Consider the following 20,042-nt stretch of genomic DNA (forward strand, 5'->3'; position numbering starts at 1 on the left):
CAGCTTCTTCAAAGATCTGGAACCCAGAATAAGGGAATTTATCTGAACCAAAGGCAGATGCAGAGTGGCGTTGAAAAAACTTTATTTGCCTTTAACTCAAGGCGGCCTCTCTGCACCAATCATGGAGCATTATTATTTAGCCCCGCACCTTCAATGGGTGGCACGTTGGCTGGCGGTACTTCAGCTCTCTGACACAGCAACCAATTTCAAACCCTGGACGCATGCGCGACTTGGCACCTTTTCCACCCACTCACAACTATGGCACCACCTGCAGAACTTTTGTTAAATTTAGCTCATTGTTGCTACTGCAGATGCTTAAGCCTCACAAAGGAAACCATCCCCTATGGTCCGGCATTAGCGCTTCTAGGCACACATCGAGGATGTAAGAATCACGACTGCTGCTGAACTTGGACCCTGGCACTCTGTGGACTTACACACACTGGGTGATCTATACAGTGATAAAAGACTTGTCCCATTTAATGAACTGATGGCAGACTCAGACCTTCCGGCAGGACAATTTTTACTATACAACTCATTAGTGAGGGCACTATTGAGCAAATGGGGGGAATTAGCAACCGAACCCCCAACTCATTTACTTGTACAATATATACAGGTTATGGGACAGGGCAGGTATCTGATACTATAGTTCACTGAAGCACTTAGAATGCATACACTGCACACTCTTACTACACTGTGCACCGCCTGAGAAGGCGACTCCACTGAACCCTTTACTGATGTAATATGGGGCGCAGTCCAGTCACATTACCATCCCCGGCAACTCTAGATTTCGCCTTATACAATTTTATATTATTCATAGAGCATATCTCACTCCGGCCTGCATTATTAAATATTTTAACCGTATAGACGCTGCTTGCCCTTGCTGTAAGCAAGTAGACGTGGACATCCTCCACATGCTGTGGTCCTGTCCCTCCTTACGCACCTACTGGCACACTGTAACATCATGTCTATCAATATGCACTTCACGCCCACCAGTAGAAAATTGGGAACCCTGTATTCTTGGCCTTTTCCCCAGACACAAGAATTATAAAGCCTCCACGTGATTCCTAGACCTTGGGCTCCTAACAGCCAAGCGCCTGACCACTCTGAGATGGAAAGCCGCTGAACCACCATCCGGGCTGGCATGGAAGAACTCTTTCCTAACATGGGGGTGGCGTTAAGACGTGAAGATGCCTTGGGCATACGTAAATATCCCCTATCTATTAGCTGGGATAAGATGTTATCTCTGCTACACAAACCAAAAACTGAAACGAACTCTAGCGATGCAACTGAACAACTCATATCAACAACACAGGAATGGACAATTAACATGTTAACATTGATAACTGTACTCTTAACATCTTTCCCAATCCTAAACACCATTTACGGTCAAACATAACATCAGCAAATTATTTTAGTGTTTTATCCTGGACTTAAACACACTGCCATTCACGCAGTTATATCGGTGGGCCCCCCTTGGCTAAGGGTTGGGGGATGGAGGGGGTAATTGACTCAGACTCCAAGTTTAAGTTTAATTTTGTTCTGTTGTGTTATTCTTCTGAATTATGTTATTCTGTTTATCATTAATGTCGAATCTACACTTATAAATGATTCTATAGACACAACAATTATATTGAAGACAAAATATACAGTTATAAATTGAGTAAAGTAGCACCCACAGGACTAAGCGATTGGACTTTCACCGTAACTTACACCCAGCGGAAATCACCCTGAGAAACGCATTCGGCCCCAATCAATAGCTCATTACTAACAAGGAACAATCTTATCAGGAGCAACAATTTTCTAGCTCCTTGGAGCACGATTCAGGGGCCATAAATAGTATCTCAAATCTGAACAAGTGTAACAAATGTATTTATCATAACTGTACTGTAAGGTTTAACTGGTTAAAATTAATAAAAAGATTTAAGCAAAAAAAATTGGTGGAGATGTTGGGCGGGTGCAGTGAATTCAAAGAATGCTTTGAATTCTTTGATTTTTTCAGTTTGTGGGACTTTTCCAATGATTTTGCTGCAACGATGATTGTCGGGCGGCTCTGTAAGAGGTCCCAGGACCTTGAGCGACTGAGGTCAAGAGTGTTGCAGGTTTGTCTGACGTCGGGCAACATGGAGCTTCAGGGACAGTTCCCTCACCACCTTCACATTTATAGTACAGCAGTTCTCGCAGGCCTTGGAGTAGTGGTCCTGCTCCAAGCACCACAAACAAATCAAGTGTGGGTCTGTCACAGACATCTGCCTATGACAGGCACCACAGGGTTTAAAACCTGTTGGTTTCTTTGGGGATATCACTGGCACACCAGGAGAAAACATTTTTTCAGAAACGGTTTGAAAAAAGTCGAAAAAAGGTAAGTCCAAAAAGACTTGGGGTAGCTCTTCCAGATCTGCATTGACTGGCGCGGAAAAGAAAATAATTTATGTCAGATCAACCTTGACTAATTTCCTGAAAAATATAGATAGAGGGCATTACCTCATTTTAGCTGGAGACTCTAATGTGTTGTATGAGCCGAAATTTTTTATACAAGATCTTGTGTAAGAGGCAGCAAGGGGCATACAAAAATTGTAGATTCCCCCACTTAAGAGATGCTTGTAGGTTGCCCAGCAAGTTATATCTCAGATTTGGGTGCATCCTTCACTTTCAAAAGGGCAAACAATCAGTCTAGGATAGACTTTGTTATAGTTGATTTGGACCTGTGGCCTGAGGCACATGACATGAAGGTTGCAGATAGATCTGATATTGATCACAACGCATTGGTTATTGAACTAGTTAACATCCCCTATCTGACTATCAGTCATTACTGTAGTACATCAGACCTCCCTATAGTTTCCTCAAATAATGACAGGAGGATAAAATGGCCTTTTGTACAATATGATAGGGAATCATTAGATGGCATTTACGAGAAAGTCATTTTGACTTTTAGCATGCTTTAGAACATTGAGCTTGACAACTTCATCATGAACAGCTTTACTAATTTACTCAATTCCATCAGGTGATGTTTTTGTAGACAATGTCAAAATGTCTCAGCTAGGCCGAAAAATGTGCCGTGGTATAATGAAAACTGTAAGTTGGCAAGATCAGTTTTGATTACAGCTGTGAAGAGTGGCAATAGTACTGCCATAGCAGAGAGTAGGAGGACTTACAATAGAACGCAGTTGCACACCAGGATATGCTGGGAGGAAAATAACTGGTGTAATATAGTTAGTGCCTCACGTATGGGAACAACATTTCTCCATATTAAACTCCTGGGGTGGAAGGGGAAATGGGACCTGACATTAAGAGGGAAGAACAGCATAAGACTCTACATATAGAGTGAGGGGAAATAGTTAGTTTCACGTTGGTTGAAACTATAACTGCTATTGGTAACATGAAAAGAGGAAAAGCGTCAGGGCTCGATAGAATCCCTGGAGACCTCTATTGTTCAGAGCTGAGCATTTGGGGCTACATACTTAATACAGTTTCTAATGCTATCACCCATGGTGGAGAAATACCAGGAACTTGGATGGGTGCAGAAATAATCCCAATTTATAAGAAAGGGGATAAACGGGACCCTATAAATTATAGGCCAATCAACCTGATAGATACTGCGCAGAAAGTTTTTAGTAAACTAATTTTGACTTAGATTTAAATGTAGATCTAGGAAAACAGGGCATTATCCCATCTGCAAAGCTGGCTTTTGGTCACATACCATCACTTAAAACAGGTGTTTCGTCTTTTTTCTGATTGTGTGGAAGGCTGCTAAGATTGGGAAGGGGCAACTTTGTGCTGTGTTTGTGGACCTTAAATCTGCCTTTGATTCAATTCCACTGGACAAATTGTGGGTTGCTCTGAGGGATGCAAGGATACCGCCAGGCCTGTTGCAACTTATAGCTCACCTGCATCAAGGTAACTATGCACAACTTAGGTGAGATAAGGGTGGTGAACTAAGCAAGAAACTTAATCTCTCTAGAGGGGTTTGGATCGCTGCGTCCTAGCCCCAACCCTGTTTACTTTATACATGAATGGGTTGACTGATGCACTGAATGACTTTGGAGGTGACCCCCCCCCTAAATTATGGGGCTGTTAGACCTGACAGACTTAAGGTGGTCATCCCCCAACTTTTTACCTGCCTCCCTCCATTTTTCTGACTTTGTTTTAGGACTCTGCACACTTTACCACTGCTGACCAGTCCTAAAGTACATGTATTCTCTCCCTTAAACATGGTAACATTGGTATCTACCCAATTGGTATATTTCAGTTACCTGTACGTCCCTAGCAAAGTGCACTGGAGGTACCCAGGGCCTGCAAATTAAATGCTACTAGTGGGTCTGCAGCGGTGAATGTGCCACCCACATAAGTAGCCTGTTAACTATGTATCATGCCTGCCATTACAAGGTCTGTGTGTGGAGTTTCACTGCCACTTCAAAATGACATTTAAAACTGCCAAGCCTTAAACTCCCCCTTTTCTACATATAAGTCACCCCTAAGGTAGTCCCTAGGTAACCCCTAGAGCAGAGTGCTATAATGGTAAAAGGCCGGACATGTACCTTAGTGTTTTGCATGTCCTGGTAGTGAAAAACTCATAAATTTGTTTTCCACTACTATGAGGCCTGCTCCTCTCATAGACTAGCATTAGAACTGCCCTCATACACCTTTAAGTTGTAGACTTTGATCTAGAAGGACAGCCCTGTCTTGTTTAGTATTGCCAGAACGGTAATAGAAAATCCTGCTTACTGGTAAAGTTGAATTTAATATTACTATTTTAGAAATGCCACTTTTAGAAAGTGGGCATTTCTGTGCATTTACTGTCATCTGTGCCTTACAGCCCTGTCTCCAATCCACGTCTGGTCTGTGCTGGTTGACAGCTCTCCTTGTACATTACACCCAGACAGCGATAAACAGATACATTCAGTCACATCTGCATTGATCTGCATACTGAACGGGTCTCCCTGAGCAGGAAGGGTGGAGGGTCTCTCTCTTACATTTCAAAGGCCTGTGGCCTGCCCTCCCACAGGGACTGATATCCCCCCATGAGGATCCAGGCACACAGGACTGGGCTGAAAGAGGGACTTGTGCACTTCAAAACCATTCTTTGAAGTCTCCACCACTTCAGAGGCATTTTTGGGTATATACACTGGGTGTCTGATGCCACCAAATCAGACACTTCTGGTTCTACACCTGCACTCTGTCAGAGGAACTGCCTGGCTGCCCAAAGAACTAATTTGGACTGCGTTGATGAGAAGCGTTGCTGCCTTGCTTGTTGCCCTGCTACCCTACAGGCCTCTAACTTTGCTGGAAGGACTCTGTCTTCCCCAAAAGTGCACTCCAAGGGCTTGGATTGAGCTTACCTCCTGTCCCAAAATATCACGGCCAACAAAAACTTCACCAGCTAGCCTTTAGCTAGTTTTCCGACTTCATCAACACCAAGAATGACTCAGCAAGGGCAGCACCGACGCCGCTGCGGCACCCACCCCATGGTCCTTGCTGCACACAACGACAGCGGCCTGCAACGTACGTCCGACGTTGCTGCGACGCCTATGAGATCACACAGTGTGATCGCGACACTGCGAAGTCGACTCATCACATCTTGACTGACTGGATTCCACGACCCCGCCAGGTCACAAGGAACTTACGTTTCATCACCGACGCAGCACCAGCTCTCTCTGCAACCGGACAGAACCTACGCCTCCCCTGCCTCACGGTACAGAACCAACGCTGCACCGGCTCCAGCAATGCTTCATCTCCCTGACGTGGGACATCTTTGTTTCTTAGTTTCCAAAGGTACTGTGCCTGGGAGTCCTTGCGACTCCGTGACCAGCATCTGTTGCATTAAGATTATTGGGAATGGCTCAGTCAATGGCACTGTGATCGCCCCAGCTGGTGCTACTGAGTTTCTTAGCACTTTAGCGGGATTTAATCTTTAAAAGTTCATAACTTTGCTTGTGTACATTGGTGTGGTGTATTTTTGTGTTTTTTTCACCGTGTTACTGCATGAGTTATGGCACAAATAGTTTACACATTGCCTTCTAAGATAAGTCTGCCTGCACTGTGCCAAGCTACTGGAGGGTGAGCACAGGATAATTTGGATTGTGTTGTGACTTACCCTGACTGGGATTGTGGTCCCTACTTGGACAAAGGTGTATACCTCTGCCAACTAGAGACCCAGTTTCTAACAGGGGCCAACTAATGCCAGCACTTCTCTTTGCCGATGATACACTGTTGATCTCGAAAACACCAACGAGCATGTAGAACATATTAAACAGGTTCTCTAATGTATGTGATTAATTTGGCCTGTAGATCAGCTGCTAGAAAACTAAACGTATGACCTTTTGGCCTCGTTGATCATTTAAAGGGAAGGCGAGGTTGGGATCGAAGATTCTTGAGCAGGTTAAGGTTTTTGACTACTTATGAGTTAGATTGTCCAGTAATCTGTCATGGTCTTCCAGATTTAAAAATACCAAATGTCACTGCAACATGTAGAGGCGGCGATTGTTGAAAAATTCAATCGGTCTGTATTCTGCCTCAGTTTCCCCTTACTTGAAATATACTGAAGTACAGAGCTGGGGGCAGTCCTTTATGGGGCTGAATTGTGGGGTCTGGAACATACAAAGGGATTGGAGTTAGTTTATAATAAATTTATAAGATCTAAACAAAACTTACCTCTAAGCACACCATTGGTCCAGATACGGCCTGACCTTGGAATGAAAAGCATTACTCATATTGTTGTCTTAAAAGCCTTAGGGGGGTATTTACAAGAAGGTGGTGCATCAGCTTTGATGCACCACTTTTGTTGTGTTGCCCTGTGCCCCCCTAACATCACCATGGGGTAGTAGCGCTGTATTTACTATACCGTGAACCATGGTGCATGTTAGCACAATAGCATCATAATTTATGATGCTATTGTGGAGCTGTGCTGGATTAGCGCCATAAATTATGGCACTAGTCCACCAAAGCACAGGGAGGCCCATTAGGTTATTATGGGAGAATCACTCTAACTCCTTCCCTGAGCAGGCGTTAAAAACGATGAACAAAATGGCTCAGTGAAATCTTGTAAATTTCACTGCGCCATTTTGTGGGCTTTCCTGCTTAGGAATGCCCCCCTTGCATACATTATACCTGACGCAGGTATATTGTGGCACAAGGTTTTACTAAGTAGTGCAGTACATGCATTGCGCCACTTTGTAAATATGGCACATGGGGGGCCTCCTTAACGCCTCCTTAGCGTAAAAAAAAAGATGACGCCAGGGCGGTGCAAGGTGGCACAAAGGGCTTGTAAATATGCTATACTAAAAAAAGATAGGGATACAAAACTAGGGAGAATGATGTGTTCCAGTGCATCAATCTCCCTACATGAACCTATAACTGAAACAAGATGCACTGTTCCAAAAGAATGGGCTTCATTCCACCAATTAGGGTAGGGGGTCTTTTCGGTCACCACATGCATTAGTCTTACAGGCACAGTATCCCTCACTCACCACTGGGTGACATACTTCATCAGCGGGCCATGCTCCTCGTCAGGCCGGCACTGCAATGCCTGATGGGTCCTACAAGAGGGCTCTTTGTCGGAGATTTTTTTAAGAAAGAATGCTGGTACTGGGTGGATGTGAGAGGGGCTGGGAAAGCTGCTAAACTTGGCTAAAGGTGCCCAAGAAGGAATGGTTTCTTACCTGTAACTCCAGTTCTCTCGTAGGGGTATTTCCATGATAGTCATAAGCACTGAATAGTTCCTCGCGCCTGCGGGGACACCGGAGCACTGATGTGAAGTATATTCTTAAGTGCAAATACCAGCCCTTTGAAAAAGGTCTGTCAAAAAAACACTTAAGAATAACACTGTGCAGCCTATGTGAACAGCTACACAGACCAAATTGTTGAAAAGAAAAACAGCTGTAGTGTAAATTCACGTTCAAATACCTATTTATTCTAGAAATGTAATTTAAAAAAAAATACATTCTCATACTTTATTTACACCTCTCATGAGAATAAAACAATGCAGGGAAGTGTAGCCCATAGGCTGCCATTATACAGAATGTAAATAGAGCTGTGCCTTTAAGAAAGTAAAGTCTTCTTGTATCCCATCATGCACAGCAAAAGGCAGTTGCCTCAGTTCTTTTTGAAGGCTTGTAACCTGACATGAAGGAACAAAACATTCGTTGGAGTACCAACATCAATACTATTATGGCAACCTTTTCTATGTCAACTCCATCAGGGAGGAGGGAGGGTTGCTTATGACTATCATGGATATACCCCTACGAGAGAACTGGAGTTACAGGTAAGAAACCATTCCTTCTCTCGTAGGGGATTTCCATGTATAGTCATAAGCACTGAATAGACTAGCAAGCCCATCCCCATAACCGCGGTGGAGTAGACAGAATAATACTGACAAAAAACATGAGTCATGCAAATAAATTCTTAAGCAAGGCCTGTCCAACCTGCGCATCTGCCCTAGCGTCTGTATCAAGGCAGTAATGCTGTGTAAAGGTATGGAGCGATTTCCAAGTGGCTGCCTTGCATATTTCTGCCAAAGGGATATTTCTCATTAAGGCAGCAGTAGCTGCCTTCCCTCTAGTAGAATGGGCTTTTGGCCTGCCACCAAGAGATTTGTTCGCTAACTGATAACATAACAGTATACATGAAACAATCCACCTGGATAATGATTGTTTAGACGTGCCCAACCCTGTTCTAACTGGGCCATAGTTAACAAAGAGCTGCTGTGATTTACGTAAGCATTTTGTCCTGTCCAAGTAAAATTTCAAAACCCTCTTTACATCCAGAGAATGCAGAGTTCTCTCGGCAGGGGTAGTTGGATTTTGAAAGAAAGTTGGTAATGAAATGGTTTGGTTCACATGAAAGTCGGAAACGACTTTTGGTAAAAATTTTGGATGAGTCCTCATCACTACTGTCGCAGAATGAAAGACCGTGTAGGGTTCTTGGGCGCAAAGGGCCTGGATTTCGCTGACCCTACGCGCTGATGTGATTGCAACCAGAAAGGCAGTTTTCCACGTGAGATGTTGAAGTGATGCTTTATGTATTGGCTCGAACGGAGGTAGAATCAGACGTGATAGGACAACATTCAGTTCCCATGGAGGAGATGGCCTCCTAATGGGAGGAAAAACATTTTTTAAGCCCTCCAGGAAGTCCTTGATAATTGGGATCCTAAAAAAAGAGGTCTGAGAGGGGCTCTTTCTATATGCCGTTAGAGCCGCCAAGTGCACTTTTATTGATGACAATTGTAAACCCGATTTTGCCAAACTTAGCAAGTATGGCAGGATAGTCTCCTCTCCACAGGATACCGGGTCAACGTTGTTGTCTAAACACCACAAACAGAATCTTTTCCACTTGCATGCATAAGCCAATCGTGTGGAAGGGCGCTTTGCTTCTCTTAGGATTTCCATACAGTCCTGAGGTAGGTTCAAATGTCCATATTGCACTAGCTCAGGAGCCATGTTGCCAAACTCAGCGATGAGAGGTTGGGATGAGATATCTGCCCTCTGAACTTAGTGAGCAGGTCCGGACGATGAGGCTGATGTGTGGCTTGAGTGACCGGTGAAGAAGGTCTGGAAACCACCATTGGCGTGGCCATTCTGGAGCAATTAGAATCATTTTGGACTGGGCATTGGATAGCTTCTGGAGGACTGCCGGTATCAGGGGAAGCGGTGGAGAGGCGTAAAGAAATGCTCCTGACCAGCTTATCCACAGGGCATTCCCCAGTGTCCCTGGATGGTAATATCTGGAGGCGAAGCTTTGGCATTTTTTGTTTTCTGGGGTTGCGAATAGGTCTATAGAGGGGGTACCCCATAGTGCGAAAATGGAACGAACGACGTCGTCGTGTAATACCCATTCGTGGTTCTCGTCCATTACGCGGCTGAGAGCATCCGCTTGAACATTCTGGCTGCCCGGCAGGTGAATTGCCACTATCGACAGGTTCCTGGCTAGAAGCCAATGCCAGATTGTCTGAGCCTCTCTGGATAATATCCTGGACCTGGTGCCTCCTTGTTTGTTTATGTAATACATGGTGGCCACGTTGTCCGTCTGGAGGAGGAGAATTTCCGTTTTCAGAGAAGGTAGGAAGGCCTTGAGCGCAAGATGGACTGCGCGAAGCTCCAGCAGGTTGATATGATAGAGAACCTCTCTCTGTGACCACTTGCCTTGGACTCGAAAATGATCCATGTGCGCTCCCCATCCGAGCAATGATGCGTCTGTTACAATGGTTTGAGCTGGAGGCTGCTGCTGGAAAGGAATCCCCACCAAGAGATTGTTGGGTGAACACCACCACTTGAGGGACTGTAAGGCGTGGGGAGAAAGAAAGACTCTGCTCTCCCAATCGTCCATCAGTGATCCTCCAGGCATTCCTGTAAGGGTCTCATATGGAGGCGAGCATTGGGAACAAGGTGGATACAAGACGCCATCGAGCCCAGTAGAGAGGCTATTACTCTTGCAGTGGTCTGTGGATTTCTCTCTAGTTGTTTGCACTTTTGGAGAATCGATAATCGTCGTTCCTCCGAAGGAAACACCTTTCCTTGATTGGTATCTATAATGGCCCCTAAGTAATGCAGCCTCTGAACAGGCGTTGCTGTGGACTTCAGAAGATTGACTTGAAGACCGAGATTCTGTAGCAGCTGTTGCGCCCATTTGAAATGTTGTTGGGCCTTGAGATAGTTGGAGGTCTTTATGAGCCAATCGTCTAGATAGGGGTAGACAAATATTCGATGCTTCCTCAGATGGGTGGCTACCACCGCCATGCATTTGGAAAAAGTTCTCAGCGCTGATTTGAGGCCGAAGGGTAGAACCGCAAATTGGTAATGACTTTTGCCGACGGTAAACCTTAGGAATTTTCGATGTTTCTTGCTCACTGGAATGTGAAAATAAGTGTCGCAAAGGTCTATCGCGCAGAGCCAATCGCCCTGACGAAGAGGTGGGTAAATTTGGTGCAAGGATATTTCTCTTTGCGAATCCACTTGTTTGCTGTCCTTAGGTCTAGAATGGGACGAAACTCTTGTTTGTCCTTCTTTGGCACTAGAAAATACCTCGAATAAATCCCTTTCCCGCGTTGGTTGATCGGGACGGGTTCTATAGCTCTTTTTTTGTAATAGAATAGCGACTTCTAACTGAAGAGCTTCGAGGTGGTGGCTGACTGGTTTGGGTGGAACAGATGGAGGAGGACTGGTGAATCTGAGAGCGTAACCATTTCGCACAATATTCAATACCCAGGCGTCTGATGTGATGCGTAGCCACTCGTCCAGATGATTTGAGATACTTCCCCCTACCGGAGTGGATAACGGAGGAGGAGGAAGCGAAGATTCAGGGCTTAATAGCAGGAGCCTGGCGAGTCGCCGGAGTTTGCGGTGTGGAAGGACCCCTTGTCGACTTTTGCTGTGTCGAGAAGGCCCTTTGATGTTGCTGTTGCTGCTGGGGACGCGAGGACATCCAGTGTGGTGTCTGATATCTGTGGGTGAAAAGCCTTCGCTGGTAGGGACGGAATACTTTTTGCTGTTCCTTTGGGCGTTCGATGCCTACCGCTTTTAAAGTGTCTAGCTCAGACTTCATTCTTGACATCTCGTCATCGGCATGAGAGCCGAACAAAGTGAAGCCTGAGAATGGTAAATTTTGAATTCTCTGTTGTGCCTCTGGTTTGAGAGATGTCAATCGCAACCATGCGTGTCGTCTTAGCGCTACTCCATGAGCGTAGTTATGTGCCGAAAGCACCAAAGAATCAGCAGCAGCGCTTATTACCTGGTTGGAAACCATGGCTCCCTCATCCACGACCTCTAAGAAATCTTCCCTTTTGTCCTTGGGTAGGTGCTCCGCAAACTGCAGCATAGAGTCCCAAAGGGCCCGATCATATCTTCCTAATAAAGCAGTGGCACTGGCTGCTTTTATTGTGATGGCTGCGGTAGAGCATACTTTTCGACCTGCAGCATCGATCTTTTTGCTCTCTTTGTCCGGAGGTGAGGAGGAAGACGGTGATGTAGAGTGTAGCTTCTTTGCCGCTACTATATCCACCGAGTCCGGCACTGGGTCCGACCTTAGAAATAGAGGATCTTGCTCTGGTGGGCGATACTTTTTAATAAGTCTGGAAGGAGCAGATTTCGTTGTGGCCGGTGTCAGAAAAATATCCATTGCCGGTTCAATAAGACCCGGGACCAGTGGAAGTAAAGGTCTTGAAGATGCCCTCTGGTGTAAAGTCTCGAAAATCGCTGAGGTCGATGGGGCGGGTACCGCCAGCGTGATATTTAGTTTGGTCGCCCTGCGCACTAGGACCTCTTGGAATGTATTTACGTCATCTATGGGGGACACTCTCGGGGACGTGAGTCCGATAGGGTTGGAGAGTAGTCCCGTGTAGACGAAGAAGAATGCCTGTGACGCGAATGTGGAGATCTCTGAAGTGACTCATGACGATGGTGCCGAGAAGAAGACGAACGTCTAGAGGAATGTCTGGAATGTCTCCTGGATTCCGCTGGAGTCCTCGGAACAGATTCTGAAGGAGGAGCCGGAAGAGGAGCCGTAGGTGTTACTGGCGTCTGCGGCAACGGCGACTGTTGAGGAGAGAGCTGCGGCGAAGCTGGAGGTAGGATGAGTGAGGCCGAGGATTCTGAAGTGGTATAAACCCTTCTAGGTCTCTTTGACTGCCGCCTCGACGTCGACACACTCCTCGACGTCGAAGTACGGTGACGGCGGGTACCCACCGGACGTCGATTCCCCTCGTCGCTGAGATCCTCTCGACGACGACCTTCCTCGCCGTCGATGCGATGACGGCGACCGTCTCCGAAGGCAAGCACTCTCTCTCGACGCCGATCGTCCTCGCCGTGTCGACGGCGAACCGGACCCAGATCTTCTCGACGTCGACCGTCCTCGTCGCGTCGACGGTGACCCAGACCTTCTCGACGGCGAGCATCTACGCCGTCTCGGCGGCGAAACGGCTGCCGACGTCGAACGATGTTTCTTTCTCGCCGGTGAACCGGTTCTCGACGGCGAGCATGTTAGCACCGTTCCTGGTCTCGACGTCGATGCCCTCGACGTCGTTTTAGACCTATGCCGTTTCTGAGCAGGTCTGGCAGAAGTTGCAGAGGAAACAGGGTGAGCCCTGGTAGAAGACTGACCTTCTCCTCGCTCTGTGGCAGATTGACCACTTCTTCTCCTGTCCTCTCTAGCCTGAAGTCGAATTTTCTCCCTATCACGAAGAGTCCTTCTGGAGAAAGTTCTACAGATGTCACAGGAATCAGGTTTGTGGCTGGATGGAAGGCAAATTATACAGACCCGGTGTGGATCTGTTTTAGCCTTTTTTTTTGCCACAAGACGGACATTTGTCAAAAAGTGAAGGCATTTCTAAATAGAAAAACCTTAAATTTCTGTCAGAATTTGACAGAAAAAGTTAGGTAATGTTCACTCAATATTAAAAACGTCGAGTGAAATTGAAATTCAAAAGATTTTAATTGAATTTCTGTCAAAGAAACGCTTTGTGAGGTAGAGCTCAATGCTTCAGGGTCCTGTCAAAAGGAGCCGGAAAAAAGAACTGAGGCAACTGCCTTTTGCTGTGCATGATGGGATACAGGAAGACTTTACTTTCTTAAAGGCACAGCTCTATTTACATTCTGTATAATGGCAGCCTATGGGCTACACTGCCCTGCATTGTTTTATTCTCATGAGAGGTGTAAATAAATTATGAGAATGTATTTTTTTTAAATTACATTTCTAGAATAAATAGGTATTTGAACGTGAATTTACACTACAGCTGTTTTTCTTTTCAACAATTTGGTCTGTGTAGCTGTTCACATAGGCTGCACAGTGTTATTCTTAAGTGTTTTTTTGACAGACCTTTTTCAAAGGGCTGGTATTTGCACTTAAGAATATACTTCACATCAGTGCTCCGGGGTCCCCGCAGGCGCGCGGAACTATTCAGTGCTTATGACTATACATGGAAATCCCCTACGAGAGAAAACTGTCTTTAATACAAGCTGACACCCCAGCCGGTCGTCATTGCTGTTGGTGCCTGCGGATGCAGGGAGTGACTCCTTCACTCCAAAGGAGATTCCTTCTTCCCTCTTGTGCAGACTGAAGACTTGCTGCCCTCAGAGGATGCACATCTGGAGAAATGTTGCAGAATCTGGAAGGAGCTGTGGAAACAATGTTTCAGGCAGAGTTTTCATCATGGATGCAGATTGTCGGTTACTGGATGGTCCAGTCGCAGTTCCAGTGGCCAGAAGTCGAAGCAGAGGTTGCAGAGAAGTCCTTGTGGAATCTTGCAAGCCGAATCTGAGGACCCATCCAAGAGGGAGACCCTAAATAGCCCTGGAAGGGGGATTGGTTACCAATCCAGGTGACCATCTATGAGGAGGGAGCTCTGACGTCACCTGCTTGGCCTGGCTACTCAGATGCTCTCAAAATGGCAGAATCAAGGGACTCTCCGGAGGAACTCTGGGCACCACCCCTGGTGTGGTGATGGACAGGGGAGTGGTCACTATCCTTTCCATTATCCAGTTTCGCACCAAGGCAGGGACTGGGGGTCCCTGAACCAGTGCACACTGGTTTATTTAAGGAGGGCACCAAATGTGCCCTTCAAAGTATACCAGTGGCTTGGGGAGGCTACCCCTCCCAAGCCATTTAACACCTGTTTCCAAAAGGAGAGGGTGTTACCCCCCTCTCTCGGAGGAAATCCTTTGTTCTGCCTTCCTGGGCTTGATCTGATCAAGCAGCAGGAGGGCAGAAACCTTTCTGAGGGGTGAGAGCAGCGTGGGTTGCCCGGAAAGCCCCAGAAGGCTGGTAGGAGCAATGCTGGGGGGTCCTCTAAGGACCCCCAAAATGCATGGGATAATACAACCAATACTTGCAACAGTATTGGGTATGATTCTGATATGTTTGATACCAAACATGCCTAGGTTCGGAGTTACCATTATGTAGCTGGACCTATGTCCAGTACACGCGTAAAATGGCGTCCCCCCACTCACGAAGTCCATGAAAATGGAGCTGGCATTCAAGGGGGCACCTCTGCTTATGCAGGGGTGCCCACACACACAGGTTCCTGCACCCTGCCCTCTGGGCTAGGAGGGCCTACCACAGAGGTGACTTAAAGTGACCTGGTGCAATGATCTGTAGTGAAAAGGGTGCAAGCACCCTTTCACGCAGGCTGCAATGGCAGGCCTGAAGAGAGGTTTTGCATGGGCTCCCATGGGTGGCCTAATACATGCTGCAGCCCATGGGGGACCCCTGGTACTCAATACCCTGCGTACCTGGGTACCATATACTAGGGACTTACATGGGGGCACCAGTATGCCAATTATGGAGTGTAAAACCACGAACAACTGAATTTAGGGAAAGAGAGCACAGTCACTGGCGTCCTGGTTAGCAGGATCTCAATGAGCACATTCAAAAACAAATTCACATCACGCACAAAGTGGGGGTAACCATGCCAAAAAGACGGTACCTTCCTACATCTAGCACTTCGCATTTTAATTGGGTGGTTTTTGGATACTAAATGTACTTTCATATTGGAGACATTTACAGATCAGATATAACCCCATTGCACATGCACTTTATTTACAATTCAGGTATGAAAATGTACCTGTGAATCTAAGTAAAAGTAAATGGAAGCAGTCTACTTCATCTCCGATTTGCCCAGTGTGTAGCCTTTGTCCTGAATCTGTATAGCACTTTATGTTTTTCTGCCCTGCATATGTGAAGACCAGAAGAAGATGGATAGTCCCAGCATGTCGGATAATGTCTATTTCTTGACCCGCAGAAGCTATAAGGATTTTAGGATGAGATAACACGGAATGGCTTGTGTTTTCTGTATCAAGGTACCTGCTTTTTGCTTGGCATACTAGGATCAAAATATTAGTTATTAATTAGCATTATATACCACGCAGGTAGCTCTGAAAATACCTCTGCGGATGTCATTTTGAGCTGTATCTCTGTTTTATACACTTTGATGATATTGTAAATAAATATTTTGTTATTCTTTTTAAAATGTATTTATATATGTGGCTTTATGTATTGATGCATTTTATGTAAATGTTCTTTCATTGATCGAATAAACTACTACTACTAATACTACAAGCAGCTCAGTGTGACCTTAAGCAAGGGAATACGGTCTCTGAGAATGAGTGAACAGAGATACACCCTGCTGTCCATAGACAAAGGGAAGAAGTGGTGAAAACAAGCTTATAAACCATGCCACTATTCCACTCAAAAGATGTAGTGATGGACTCAAAACAGGTCTTTAAAGAGAACAGAAGACATGTGAAAAATAGCACTTCAGATGTCTTAAAATTAGACAACGAAGACTGGCAAAACACTCTGGGGCATATTTACAAGCCCCTTGCACCTCCCTGTGCCACATTAGCGTCATTTTTTTTATGCTACTGGGGTGTTAAGGAAGCATTTTTGTTGCGCCATATTTACATTATGCCTGCGCCAGGCATAATGTATGCAAGGGGGGCGTTCCCCCGTTAGGAGCCCAGAAAAACGGCGCAGTGAAATCTACAAGATTTTACTGCGCCATTTTAGCATCATTTTTAATGCCTGCTTCAGGCAGGTGTTAAAGTGACACTCCCATTGTATTCAATGGGCCTCCCCTGACTTTGGTGGCCATATATTTTGCCGCTAATTCACCAAAGCGCCACAATACCGTCAACATTTTAGACGCTATTGGCCTAACATTGCCCATGGTGCACTATATTGCAAATACAATGCAAACATGGTGTCGTTAGGGGGCGCAATGTGGTGCAGGAAAAGTGCCACATCATCTATGATGCACAATTTCTTGTCAATATGCCTCTCTGTCTTTGAAACATGCGGGCTAGCAGCATTTACTAAGCAAAAAAAAACTACGAGCAGAAGAAGGAAAAGCCTCAGGACAAAAATCTAATTTTGGCAGCCAAAAGATGAGGTTGTGGCACATAAGCAGTACCTAGGAACACTGACAGTGATAGTAAAGCACGAAAGCTAAGAAGGACAGCTAGCCGGGCAGATTGAGGATTATACTGTATGGGTGCACATGAGTTACTTCTCAGATGCATATTTAAAGTGGTCTGTATAGTTTGCACTATCTTCCTTGCAATGCAAACGTCCAAGACCTTCGGGAGACAAGGGCCTGCAGGTGCTACTGTAGTTATTATCAAGCGGATTCTCCTCCTCCTTTCCTGTTTCTACTTGTGGGTTTTTCCCACTCTCTTCGATTGCCCCATATTGTTCGTCTTTCCATCACTGCCAACGACACACTATATTATCTATTTTAAATGTCCTTCTACTTATTGCCCCTTTGCCTTTTTTTCTCATTCATTCCCCTCTCGCGCTTTCCCCCTCTTCCACCCTTAAGCAATGTGACTTTCATTGCAGAAAGGCCTACTTGCAGTGAATTGATTTAAAACCAAAGGAAGTGAAATGGTCCGAGATTATCAGAGAAACAGGCACAGGAACGAAACAGATGCTAGAAAGAACACATAAGGGAAGAAAAATATCCCAGAACTAAACACTGGATTTAAGAAAAACAAGAACTTAAAATGATCAGGAGCTATTGCGCCCTAACTGTACAGATAAGAAGGCGTGCACCTTCTGCACATTCTATTAAAGTGTCACCTGCTGCACATACACATCCATTAATGCGTCCTACCTGATGCCTGATGTATTTTATCATTCCAGTGTCCTTTTTCCCTTCCAGATTAGCTTCAGACATTTTCTTTTTCAGAGAAGGCGTTCGAAGGCACGATTTGTCGGGGCACTTAAAAAAACACAATAATTATTAGATTGCAAGAAAAAAAGAGATAAGTTTGAAATAAAACATGGCATCAACAGGAATGGCAGGTAAGCCTGCAGAACATTTTTCCCAAAATACAACCTTTGTTTTAGTCCTGCCTTTGAAGCACAAAGCAGGTTGCATTTTTGGTCCATTGAATTAGCTTGAATTCTATCATTTGGTTTCTGTCTTGTGACACACATGTTTTTGGTGTCGTTGACATGGAAAATATATTTTGTTTATAGCTAACTTGCTCTGGTTGTTTCTTTGCCTTTTAACTTCGTGAATTGTTTTAAAGGGCTTCCTTTTTCTGTAGCGAAAAGATAAGACGCCCATTTGGTCTTTCACAATGGAACTGAATGTCGGCAAGGAAAATTAAAACCTTATCTTTAGCAAACGTTCCCCAAGGCGCATATCTTTCTTAAATCATATGCCCAGTAAAGTCTGTGCTGCACTTGTTCAATGCCTGGGCATACCCAACACAGTGGTGGTGTAGGCGTGCAACCTAAATCGCACAAATCCCCGAGGATGGGATCGAGAAGAGAGGGTGAAAGGATATTATTTCGCTGTGCCTATAGACACCTCTAAGTGCAATAGTGTGGTAAATAAGGTTCTTTTAGCCTGCAAGATTTCCAAGGGGTGTCAATGCCAGCCCATTAGCCGGAGATGTTTGCATATGCATCTGAAATACCATTTCTGTCCCCTCAGGAACTGGGCTATTCACTTTACTGCCTGCATGCAAATGCACTATAACTGCCCGCCATGTACTACATTTTATTTTACGTTTCACAAATCTACGCTTTGCCACTACGCCTTAAGATACCATTGTCTATTTATGTTCTTTTTCAATCAACAGCATATTTCATATCAGGAATTGTAGTTTTGCTGTGCTTTAATCCCGGGCTTAAAACCTCACCATGGGGGATCTGAGTTCCAGCAAATGCTGGCTAAAATAGCAAATTTTGCTGATGGTGTTATAACTGACATGGAGCCCCTTTTCATCTATGTTTTAAGATTTTACAAAGTCACCTCCTTCATTTCAAAAACTGCTTGTTTCACACGTAAAACAAAAAATAAACTCTGCTCGAAAATATTCACTCGTTCACTCACAATATGTATTACAACAAGCATTTTCAATGTGAACTGTTTGTTCGCAACACAATAAAATTACAACATGGAGTCTCGTACCCCAACCTTCCCTAACACAGATAATTAGTTAAGGATAGGTGGCAGTGGCAGAAGGGCTATTATACAGTTCTCTCACACATACAGTACAGGCACAAAGCAGGGAGCCAACACACTAAGGAGTGAGAGGCGTTAAAGGACTGTATTTTCATAAACCGACAAAATATGCCCAAAGTACAAAGCTCATGCAAGTAGCAGCCAAACCTATCATATAATTATAATGTACTACTATACAGGGTGGTGAATGCTCATCAGTGGGTTCTATATCTTGCACTTGGAAGTATTTAGGAGTACTACTGATGGTGGGACACAATATAGAGGGTAAGAATATCATGTTTTTAGGTACTTTATATTTTTTAATAGAGGTTTATATAATATATATATATATATATATATATATTTTATTTTGTTGTTTTAATAGTTTATGTTATGTTAATATAAAATGGGTATATATTTGTTGAGTATAGTTTATTTGTTTTGTTTTGGTAATATATTTAAAGATTCCGTTTCTTTTATTTGAAGTTATTTATTGCCAAATTGTTAGGTTCGTGTGGAATGGAGTGGAAAGGTTCTTTAATACTCAATTTTAAATGTGTTACATGCTATATTCTTTAATTTGTTTAACTTTGTAAAGTATTTTACTTGTATGGTATTTAGTAGATAACTTTAATTAAAATGGTAATTAATTGTAACTGAACGGGTTAGATTTATTTTGTTAATTAATTTATTTAAATTATTTGTATATTAGCTGATTTCTATATTTTTTGTATTAGTTTTGAATTAATGTTTATTGTTAATTTTGGGAAGTGTTTTAAATATATATACATTTTAAATGGTAACATTTTGCATTTTTATATATATTTAATTCTTAATGTATTTATTTTATTTTGTATTTCTTTTAATACATTTTGTGATGTTAAAATATACTTTTAACATATTTGTTAAATATGTTTTATATTAATAGTTTTGTTTATATATTTTTTTAATTTGGGGAGGATGTTGCTTACATTAGAGTGGGAATAGTAAATCTGACCCTTCCGAAGTCCAACACTTTCCTTACTATTGCGCAGGTTGGAGTGGGAATAGTAAATATGACCCCCTATAACTGTATTTTTATGGGAATTTTTTGTTTTTACTTTTT

At 44.1% G+C, this 20,042-nt stretch overlaps 1 protein-coding gene across 1 annotated transcript in view; it reads right to left on the minus strand.

The window, feature by feature from the left end:
* The window catches only part of UNC80 (unc-80 homolog, NALCN channel complex subunit), a 2,774,722-nt gene that overhangs the window by 1,496,680 nt on the left and 1,258,000 nt on the right, over window positions 1-20,042 (minus strand). Inside the window, exon 29 of the mRNA XM_069225668.1 lies at window positions 17,594-17,701. Within this exon, the coding sequence (XP_069081769.1) occupies window positions 17,594-17,701 (108 nt within the window). The remainder of the gene's footprint in view (window positions 1-17,593; window positions 17,702-20,042) is intronic.

This window comes from Pleurodeles waltl, chromosome 3_1 (genome assembly GCF_031143425.1).
Source record: "Pleurodeles waltl isolate 20211129_DDA chromosome 3_1, aPleWal1.hap1.20221129, whole genome shotgun sequence".
NCBI classification, from domain to species: Eukaryota; Metazoa; Chordata; class Amphibia; order Caudata; family Salamandridae; genus Pleurodeles; species Pleurodeles waltl.